Source organism: Capsicum annuum, chromosome 1, assembly GCF_002878395.1.
Source record: "Capsicum annuum cultivar UCD-10X-F1 chromosome 1, UCD10Xv1.1, whole genome shotgun sequence".
Taxonomy (NCBI): Eukaryota; Viridiplantae; Streptophyta; class Magnoliopsida; order Solanales; family Solanaceae; genus Capsicum; species Capsicum annuum.
Window position 1 is genome coordinate 4526438 of NC_061111.1, and position 11627 is coordinate 4538064.

General features: G+C 36.4%; 1 protein-coding gene across 1 annotated transcript; it reads left to right on the plus strand.

Annotated features, from left to right (window-relative positions):
* Positions 1-6179: 6179 nt before the first annotated feature.
* LOC107857957 lies at positions 6180-11034 on the plus strand. The gene is made up of 10 exons (XM_016702738.2): positions 6180-6350; positions 6469-6561; positions 6648-6839; positions 7038-7088; positions 7298-7453; positions 7591-7644; positions 7777-7917; positions 8034-8385; positions 10456-10542; positions 10772-11034. Exons 1-10 carry the CDS (start codon positions 6180-6182, stop codon positions 11032-11034), a joined length of 1560 nt encoding a protein of 519 aa, XP_016558224.2.
* Positions 11035-11627: the final 593 nt, after the last annotated feature.

The window sequence follows — 11627 nt, forward strand, 5'->3', positions numbered from 1 at the left end:
AATGAGCAAATTTTCAATCTCCCTGCTAGCCATGGCGAGCTTTGCTTTGGATCTAGTGAAGTATGGGTGACTAGCCAAAGTGCTGCAAACCTACCACTGTTATCTGAAAGAACATGCTCATCAAAGACGACATCCGTTAGGATTAGGGCACACAACAAACATGGGAATCACATTGGTAAAATTGTCCTAAATTCATGTTTATTTCTACCAGCTTTTGAGGGTAGCGAGGTCATTTTAACATCATCCTGATTTTTGTCTACACTTTTTTTTACTACACTTATTATTATTATTTTATTTTTTCGTATCCATCTCTGCTCTTTTCTTTTCTCTCATTATCTACCTTTATTTTATCATTCTTTATGGCTTTTGTTTTTCTTTTAGAAGAGGAAAAATAATGAAAAACAACAAAACAAAATGATTAGATCGAACCCAAAAGTAGGTTGCCTACGTATCATGTTGTACATGAATCAGATCTTACGTAGTTCGTGCAGCATGTGCATAAACATTACCCACATTTTTTTTTTTGCAAAAACAAAAATAAATAAACAAAAGAAAGACGATAACATCATAACAATTTGAAGAAAGGAAACCACAAAAACGTACAAAAAGTTTGGGACCACTTTAAAACTAAACAACAAATACGAGACAACATCCAAGACCCCTAAGACAACATAGGTGAAATCACTGATAAAGACCTTAATACAAAAAACAACTTGACTTCGACTTAAAGTAGACACCACCCTACCATGACAGAATCATAAAAGACTCAAACTGAATAAAGATAAAAAATGCTCTTTCAGACTGGTGCTCTGTGAGATGACCCTGACTGAGATGGACCTACCTGTGAAGTCGTCTTTCTCCCATTTAAACTTTGTACAATATCCTGTAAAGACACCCTGATATTAGGGAAGAAGCTTCGGGCTCGTATTCCTGCTTCATGAGGAGTGCACTTGGAAAGATTATTCTGACACCTTTCTACCGTCTTGAACAAATCTGCTAACTGAACTCTCAGCGTTTCCACTTTGGACCCTATACTTTCATCCTGATGGTCTTCTACTATGCATTCTTCCTATATTCTCCCTCTAAGCTGCGCTGGTAAGGGTTGACTGATATCCCGAGGGATAGATTGAAGCCAGACCTCATATCCCTGAGTGTGGCCCGGATTATCCAAACTTTCTTTGAGTGTGTCCACACCTAGCTTTTTTGCATGCTTCCAAAACTCTTCGTACTTGCTCTCACCTAAGGCTTGGTCCTTGAAGTACTCAACATCCTTTAGAAGATCCACTGTTGGTGGAACGTTTTGTAGCCTACCCAACTGGCGCATTACCCTAGAAGGACTGTATGGTCTAGTGCAATTAAGCCCTAACATAACTAAATGGAGCTGCGTCTGAAAACCCAACAATATTATCTTTGGTCAAAGCCATAGATAAGTCCACAAAATGTTATCCCTGGTTCTTGACTCAAGAAATTTAATCCAAGCCTCGACTCCCACGGGTAGCGAGAATTTATCCAAACGCAACCTAGAGTCCATGGCTTTCACTCGATTGGGAATACAACGATCTAACACGTCTGGTCTAACTAAAGAATGCGCATGCAAATGCTCCATCATCCATAACAGCAATATCAGGTTACTGGCCTCAAAAAATCTCCTTCCCCCCTTCACTTCGGTTAAAGCCTTATATATTCTGTTAAGATCATAGGTATAAAAGTGAACCTGCCCTTTTGATTAGCGCCCTTGTCGTTTTGATCCTTATGAAATAGGGTCATCACCACAGATTGCAAACGGGTATTAATACGTCTTTCTTCTAGTGGAAACACTAAAGTACCTAACAAAGCAAGGGTGAAGACTTCAAGATGCTTTCTCTCCCACTTCTTCTTAGTCACATGAAATTCATCCCAAAAGCAATCAAAACCTTCCGAGGGCGCAAATCTAGCGGATAAAAAATCTAAGGAAACCCACGAATCACTTAAACAATCCAAACGGATACCCTTACTTTTTAAACCACAAGAATGCAAAAATCTCACGCCAGTATGATTTCATGCTCGGATCATATCCTTCTCGATATAGGGCAAATGCAACAAACCGGATATTTCTGCCAAAGTAGGAGTCATTTCACATTCCTCAAACCTGAACACCAAACTACTTCGATCCCAAAAGGTCAACAAAGCCTCTATTAAATCTGGACGAGGGGTAATATGCAGAAGTTCCGTAAGATCACCTAATATTTTAATCAGTTTCAGCTGATTAACATAGTTAAACATTTTCCACCACTTTATTAACTTTTTGGGCACCTTGACAACCATCAGAACTCTAGACTTGGTGGAAAAATCTATCCTGTAATAACACATAAGATGTTATCTCAAAAATTCGACAAGAGTAGAAGATTCCCAACCCTTGGGATTTTTGACACAGGCATATGTCGATGGGACAGACCACATTCATGACTTCAATTTACCGAACAGAAGTACTGAGCGAGATTATGGGGTGAGAGACCTAGGCTAATAATAAGACAAAGGCCAACACAAAGAATTACCGGACCCACCGAGGGTTGCCTACGTATCCCAACTCAAGGGAAGGAAATCAGGTATGCGTAGTTCATCCAGATTAGACAATTAACGATTAACTAATAAATTGACCCTAACTTAAGAGACACTACCAAAAACAAACGAAAAAAAACTTTTGGATTTTCCACTAGACACTTTAACTAAGACTGACACCACCAATTATGAAGAAAAAAAATCTTTTTGGTACTTTTATTTTTGACAAATAAGTAGAAAAGGCAAACACAACTTTTTTTTTCTCTTTTTTTCTTTTTTTTTTGAATTTACGGTACTTTGAGAAGACAAATGTAAAATGTAAAAAAAATCTTTTTGAGTTTTCGGATCATGAGAAACAAAAGCCATAAAGAATTCCAAAATAAACTACGACATTCCCCTTTTTTTTCATTCTTTTCGACTCACTTTTTTCTATTTTTTTTTGTTTTTGCCTACGCACCTTACTCCTAACAATTTTTTTTTCTTTTTTCAAAAATCAGTCCGTCAAATGACCACGTTACCCTTAAAAATGCAACAGTTAGCATGTAGGGATGCTTTAGAGGGGAGTCTCCTACAAAGGGCCATGTGGGTCCCGCTAGGTCTTCGTATGATGCACATAAGCAAGACCTAAAGACTGACCTACGTTGTGGTTCACTAACAAGGTTGTTCGGGGGAGCGTATGGTCGATAGTGGCTGCTTTGCTTTCCACCTACTCCATAACACCGACGGCTCCCCCCCTAAAATAAGGGTGACTCCACTAGAGGTTGTGTACAACATGTGTACTACGTACTTATTGAAGAAAGAAGGCCGGGGGTTGGACTCATGATGACAGATATAAAGCGGTAACACATAGGATAAATATTATAAACAAAGAGCAAAAAAACACACAAAAGTGAAAATAACACCAACCATAATCACAAACAATGCTTATACACTCGTAATGCCAAACAAAGCCGATACGACTCCAAAATACAGCACGAATTCTGAAAACTTATCAAGAGTCTCCAGCAGAGTCGCCAGAGCTGTCACACCCCTCTTTACGTACTCCAAAAGATTTATGTTTGAAGTTCGAAAGGGTTTTATTATTTAAGTGACAAGAAATGAAAATTTATTTCGAAAAAAGAATTATTTACATTTTTTATTCAGAGTCACCACTTGGCATAATCTGGTGTGCCAAGTCACCATTGGAAAATCCTTTTCAAAACCATTTGACTCTTTAAACTGGTTTGCGAACAGAGACTCTGGCTAAGTAATTCTGTTGATCGAGAGAAAGGTGTTAGGCACCCCTCGATCCCGTGGTTCAACCACGGTCGCTTGGTAAAGTGTATCGACTATTTTTGACACTACAAAGTTTATAAACCACATAAAAGCACGCAAAACAATCAAACGATAAATAAAACAAAACAATCCAAAATGTAATGTCCAGTCCAATTATACAGACCGGAGTATATATAAAAAATGCAAAAATATAAAGCTATGTTAAATTAATCCTAAACCAATGCTCTACCCGACTTCTCGGGCCTTCATCACAAATGTCCTCCAGGTACATGATACCTCGGGCATTCCCCGGTGAATAATTATATACAGATACTTCGGGGCATTCCCCGGCCAAATGAATACATTTTTTAGTGTGGGAAAATCAAATTATTCAACAAAATTTCAAACATTTCATGGAATTTCCAACATTCAACCAAAGCCGTCAATTCTAAACATTCCACGAAAACACTTATTCCTACATTCGCCTACCCAGCCTATATTTGCTTATCCAATTAGCGACCTAAAACAGTGATACTATCGAGTTCACCAACGTTATTCATGTTTATTCCAAGTTGAACAAAAGGTAACAATAAAACCATCATTAACCAAATTAGTCATTTTATCAATCTCGTAATTCTAACCCAATTTTCCTTTTATCAACCCATTTAAACATGATAAAACTCATTCCTCAAACCAGCATAACCGAATCACAAACGCCATGATCAACATCAACAAAAATCCAACAAAACATAATAACACCACACATATTCACAATCCATTCAACACACTAAGATAGATAAAACGAGAGCGGGTTAAGAAATGGACCTTTCAACAATCTGATATTTGTTGATAATAAATAATTAAAGAAGCAAAACTTTGAACCCCCGACTAGAAAATCTCAACGACCAACCACCTTAATAGCTTTCGATTGACTTAATAGGAGATATAAGGGCCGATCTGAGAACCTCGGAGGATACCACCACTCGGCTACAAGCCAACTTGAACAAGACCTTCCAAAATTCAATTAGAAACGCAGAAAACTACTTAGGACAGTGAGTGACCGAAAACCAAGATTAATGAAGGAACCAAAACTATACGGTTGAAACTCCAACGAATTCCGGTATGACAAATATCAATGGGATGGGGTGGATTTTAGCGACTCTTGACATTTTTCGGCAAGGTTGACTTTAAACACGAAGAAAACGAAGAGATTTAGGGAGGTGTTCGTGACTGGACCAATCAAATTGACCAGTTGATGACGATTTCGGCGAAAATTTCGCCGGAGATACACAAACTACGACCAAATTCTCACCGGCAACACTATGTCTGACCGTGTTCAAGCCATTCTTACCCGTTTCCCTTTCTTAACCATTTGAATCAACCTTTCTTGCGTAAAAAAATCGATGGGTGTGCGTCTGTACGATGGTAGATCTATCCTCACCCACCTCTTTCACCTTATTTTTAAGTTTATATCCTCAATCCATAAGTGTGTGAGTCGTTTCTTGTGAATCAGTAGTGTGTGTTCTTGATACGGTGTGTGTGTTTGTTCATCCCATTGTGAGTGACGAATAAAAAAAAAAAAAAAGATGGAGCTCCCCTGTATATGTTAATGGTGTGTGTTCTTTATTCCCCTTCCAATGGATTCCCACTTGTGTGCTCCTCTTTCTGTGATGTGAAGAATTGTGTGAAGATAAAAAAAAAAATGAATGGCCTCCTCTCTATTCCGTGAAGTGTGGGTATGTATATGTGGTGAGGGTGGGGTAGTGGTGAGGTAGGTGGGGTCACGTGGGGTAGGGGTAGGGTGTGATGTGGTTTTTGATTGGATGGGTTGTTAGGATAGGGTAGGTAGGTGTCGTTTTTTAATTGGAGGGATAAGGGTTAGGTGTCTATTTTTGTTTGGGTAGATTGCTAGGATAATACAATATTAGTCAGGGGATTGTTATTTTTGTTATTTGTGGAGGGATCATCACACAGGTGAGGGTACACGGTAGGATAAGACAAAAATGGGTAAAACGACATCAGGGAGGGACGAAATTAGATGTCTAAAAAATGAAATCTATGTTCAAATTATTATTTTGGATGTTACTTTAATAAATATTGGTCAAATTTTAAAAATTTACATTAATTCATTATGTTGTATAGTAGTCAATTCTTGATCTAATCTTTAACTCTATATAATGTCTTTCCTATAGTAGCAGATGTATCAAAAAAGAACCAAAAATAAAATCTATGTTCAAATTATTATTTTAAATATTACTTAAATAAATGTTGGTCAAAATTCAGAAAATTACATTAATTTATTATCTTGTATAATAGTCAATTCATGATCTTATATTTAACTCTATCTAATGTCTTTTCCATAGTAGCAAATGTATCAAAAGAAAAAAATGAATGAGTTCAGAATGCGTCAAAGAATTATTCAACAAATTTTGTTGGTGCTATATTTCCTTTTGAGTTATAGTAGGGTACAAGGAGAAAAGAAACTTTCTGAATTAGAGGACGCGGAGCTAGAGAAACAATTAAAACTTTTGAACAAGCCAGCGGTTAAAATAATTAAGGTAATTGTTTTTGGGGTCATTGTATTCATAATTCTTTTGAGACATTATTATGTTTATTTGATTCCGTTTGCTATAAAAACAATAGTCCTCTTTCCCTTTTTTTTTTTTTGGTTCACAGACTAAATATGGGGATACATACAATTGTGTTGATTTCTACAAACAACATGCATTTGATCATCCGTTACTGAAGGACCATAATTTTCATTCCGATGTATAATTCTACTCTCTTTTTACTTTTATTTTTTTGTACGATGATATGATATTGGTTGATAAACAATTAAATATTTGGTTGAACAGATGAAACCAACTTTCCGTGGGATAAAACAAAATCATGATGCAACATCTACTAGGTCATCAACAATATGGTTAAACGATGAAGGTTGTCCTTTTGGAACTGTTCCCGTTAGGAAAATTACGAAGGATGATCTTATAAGACAAAAAAGTATGCCACCGCCAGAAAATGTCGAATTTGACGATCAATTTATCGATGTAAGATGATTTATGAACAATTTAACGCTTTTATTCGAAAAATTCATGACTGAACATGAGAGTTCATTATTTTAATTTATATATATTTTTTAGCAATATAAGATTTCATTTACTTATATATAAGAATAACATTTCATGCACAAACATAAGCAAATTGAATTTTCAATTCTATTAATTAATGCAATACATCTTATGCAGAGCAACAATAATAGAGAGCAAAAAGGAAGCTACACATCATCACCGTATAAGGTACATAACTATGAAAATAGTGTCATGATTTCTTTTAATTGGATTGGTAACAAATGCAATAAGTCATTCTTGACTTCTTGTAGTTTAATTTACAATATAGAGGTTTATTTATTTCAAGAAAGAAAATAACTTACGGTTTTAGCGTATATGTAGAGGTTTATTTGAATATTGTGTAAAAATTCATAAAATAAAAAACTTATTATATTCAGCTTGCAATTGTTCGAACTGTGACCAAGCCAGATAATAAGTTTTGGGGTGGTGGAATGATAGCTAATTTGCACAATCCTCACGTTGAAGGACAACAAAGTAGTGCTTGTCGAGTAAAAGTTCATAACGGACGGGATATTCTTCAAGCTGGTTGGAGAGTAAGTTTAACTAACTTTTTTTCATCCATAATTCAATTGTTTCATTTAAAGAAAATGATTAATTAAGAGGTCAATTATATAGATATTTATTATAAATTCAAACTCGATTTTTATAATGTTGTCATTTCATATTTTAGGTAGATCCAACACTATACGGGGATAACCAAACTAGGCTTTTCATACATTTTCAGGTAACTTCTCATAGTACATTATATTGATGATTTTAATCATGAGTTCATAAAAACTATATCTTTTGATTTGGCCATTTTTTTTATTTCATGTACAAGAGTTCAAGCATAAGATCATGTATATATGTTTTCTAGGCAGGTAAAACTCAGTGTTTCAATACACTGTGTCCAGGCTTTGTACACGCAAACCAAAATATACCTCTTGATATGCCATACAAGGACCGTATTTCACAACCCGGAAAGACGGTATTGGAGGAAACATTCTACATTGTTGAGGTACTTTTATACTTTATTTGTGTAAAAAAAAAATTTTTATCGTGTTTATACAAGTATAGGGATTAGGATTACAGTTTGAGGCATAATACCGAGCTTGATATTTCTTCACAAATAAGGATCTTCTTGACAACTGGTGGCTTTTACTGGGCGAAAACTCTGAAAAAATTGGATATTGGCCGCGAAAGATCTTCACCGACCTAACAAGTTTTGCTATGAAAGTGGAGTGGGGAGGAGTTGTTTATAGTCCACCAGGCGTACCTGAACCTCCAATGGGATCAGGGAATTACCCCATTGAAGACATTCATTCTGATTCTTATTGTAAGAACATTGCAATTATAGACACGAAAGCAAACAAAGTCGAAATAGATACAGCAGTGATACGTCTCGATAGTCGTTTGTACGATCTTATATTTAAACAATTTGAGGATGGTGCAAATACTTTTGTTTATGTTCTTTATGGTGGACCTGGTAGAAGTGCCTAAGTCTTGTTAATTACTACTATATATATGATGATATTTATGTTCAAGAGTGAACTTTTTTTTTATCATTTTGGACTTTACAGATTGAAATTTTATATTATTGATATTCTTTTTCTCTCTTTCTCTCATCCTTCCATTTATTCACATCTTTTTTGTTTATTTAGCTTTACAACTTAGAATTAAATTTCATTTTTTGTTTATGCAAAAGATTTCAGTTGCTACAAACTAAGATATGACCTATATATCTTGACTGGTTCTTTAGATCCAATAATGCGAAGTGATGGGTTGATTATTATTAGTTCTATAGTTTTTAGTTCATACTATGTGAGCTGTCTTTTTAATCCTAACCCTAAAAAAATCAACGCGTCACGCACTAAGCATAGCAATATTATCTAGATTGTCTTTCGAAAACAACATCTCTATCTCTCCGAGACAGTAGTAACGTAAGCGTACGTACACTTTCTTTAGCCTCCTTGTGGGATTTTACTGTTGTTTTATTGTCTTGATTTAAACAAAGTGGGAGTCGATTAAAGCTCGTTTGTTTTTTCTTTTCTATTTTGTATGAAGAAAAATATTCATTTATAAATGTTTATTGGAATTAAAAAGCTTACAATGAGGAATATAAAGACAGTGAAGTAGTGGAAGGACTATAATTTCAGTCAAAATTTTTACTATTATACATTATATCAAAAGTAAAAATGAATTAAAAATGGCGTAAAAATTTTGTTGGTTTTTAAAAAAAACGGGGCAGCGAAAACGATTAAAGTATTGACTTAAAAATGTCTCAATATTTTTCATAAGCATTGTCACACACCCCTTTTTTACGTACTCCACAAAAGATTTAATGTTTTAAGGGTCGAAAGAGTTTTATTATTTAAGTGACAAGAAATAAAAATTTATTTCGGAAAAGGATTATTTACATTTTTTACTCAGAGTCGCCACTTGGCATGATCCGGCGTGCCAAGTCATCTTTGAAAAATCCTTTTCGAAACCATTTGACTCTTAAACTGGCTTGCGAACAGAGACTCCGGCTAAGGAATTCTGTTGACCGAGGGGAAGGTGTTAGGCACCCCTCGATCCCGTGGTTCAACCACGGTCGCTTGGTAGAGTGTATCAACTATTTTGGCATTACGAAATGTATAAACCACACAAAAGCACGCAAAATAATCAAACAAAACAAAACAATCCGAAATGTAAAGTCCAGTCCAATTATTACAACCCGAAATAAAAAGAGACTGAAAGTAAACCTACGTTAATCCTAAAATGATGCTCTACCTGCCGCCTTGGGCCTTCACCACGAACATCCTCCGGGTACATGACACCTCGGGGCATTCCCCGGTGAATAAATATATACAGATACTTCGGGGCATTCCCCGGCCAAATGATACAAGTGATCCCTAAGCAATATAGCCAAGAACCATTCAATCACACAAATCGAATATTCCATCAATCCACAATCCCTAAATTCGCCTACCCGACCTATATTTCCTATCAAGCTTTTGAGTTAAAATGATTCTATCAAATTCATGCTTAATCCGAATTAAATAAAACGACAACGGTCCAAAATTTAACTACATTCAAATTTTTAACAACTTTTTATTCCCACCCCGAAATCCTTTTCCAAACAAAAATTAACACATGCTTTGATTTTCCAGTCACATCTCATAATCCGAAACCAACATCAAACACAACACAAACAACGAAGATTCAAACCAAACACACAACCAATAAATTATCCAAACTCACAACATAAAAAAAAAAAAACAATCAAGATAAAGTAAAGATCGGTAGAAGAAATGGACCTCAATGATGATTTTATTCCAAATATCAGCCGATCAAGAACAAGAAGATGAATCCGCGTGCCAAAGAACCTCGAATCGGACCCAAACTCGACCAACAACCTCAATCCCGAACTAAACTCGCAAATCTCGATCAACAAATCAAACAAACAAATGAAAAACTTGAATGGAGGTGTGAACTGGTGCTACTGGTCATCGATTTTGGTGACGCCAGAGCTCCGGTAGAACACGTAATCACTAAAATAGATCTCTCCGGCTAGATTTCGCCGGAGAAATCAGAGATGAAGAAGTTTTAGGGGAATTTCGGGACTGTGGAGAATCGATTCTACGATGTAGAGCTTATTCCGGTGAGAAATTCACCAGAAAAACTCCAAACCAGCCAGACTTTCACTGATTCCATCACCTTTTCTCAATTTTCGATCACCGTCGACCCTCTCACTATTCTCTCCCTATTTTATCTCATGTAATCTCTCCCTCTACCTCTCTCAGTTCTTACTCGCGCCATTTTTCCTTTGAAACTCTCCGATTCGCTGGGATGGTGAGTACATGTGTGAATTTTTAGTGGGATTTTTGTAGGTTGTAGTGTATTCTGTGAAGATGCAAAAATGGTGATCCCCCAACTCGATCAAACCCCCTCCCAAAAGATAACCGAGCAAACCCCGAAACAGTTCCTACGAAATACGACAATTTCTAAGGATCAGTCGCCGATTTTAGGCATTTTCCGACAGGTTTTCAAAATTGATTCAATCGGAGTTACTATTTTCTCGGTGCCGGAGCTCCGGAGAGCTCCGACGGTGTCAAGAGAAGACGAAAATGGTTTAGATTTCGGCGATGGGTAGCCTTCTCCGATGGGATTTGACCGATTCTTACTGTTTCTTTGCTCAAGCCCTCTCAAATCGATCTCTATTTCTCACTATTTACTCTCAATTCTTTTCTTTTCTCTCTCGATTCACTCTCTCCTCTATCTGTTTCTCCCTCTGTCATCACCCTACTCGCTATTCGTCTTCATCTCTTCTTGAACTCCATTGTACGTGTGTGCGACGGTGAGAGAGTGGTGAGTGTATTTGGTTAGGTGGTTGTGTGTGCTTGTTTTTCGTGTAGCTGTGTGTGTTGCGAGGAAGAAAAAATAGTGCGAGTGTGTATTGTGATGAAGAAGAAGATGAAAAAAAAATCTATTTCTATGGTGTATCCTCTGAAGAAGGAAAGAGAAATCTTGATTAGAAAAATGGCCCCTCCTGTGTGTATCAATTATGTGCGTGTATATAGACTGTGAGGGTGGGTATTGGGGTAGGGTAGGTGGGGTAGGGTATGGGGGCATGGGGGCATGGGGTAGTGATGTGTTGTCCAAAATTGATAGGAGGAGTGGTTAATTTTGTTACAAAAGAATAATTGGGGATTAGGTTTGTTAGTGGGTTTGTTATTTTTGTATTTT

Excerpts from the sequence above, each read along its gene's own strand:
- LOC107857957 (XM_016702738.2), top strand. The coding sequence starts at position 6,180 with ATGAATGAGTTCAGAATGCGTCAAAGAATTATTCAACAAATTTTGTTG. Across the intron at positions 7,645-7,776 it reads GGCTTTTCATACATTTTCAG|GCAGGTAAAACTCAGTGTTT; the intron begins GTAACTTCTCAT and ends TATGTTTTCTAG. Across the intron at positions 10,543-10,771 it reads ACGATGTAGAGCTTATTCCG|GTTGTAGTGTATTCTGTGAA; the intron begins GTGAGAAATTCA and ends GGATTTTTGTAG.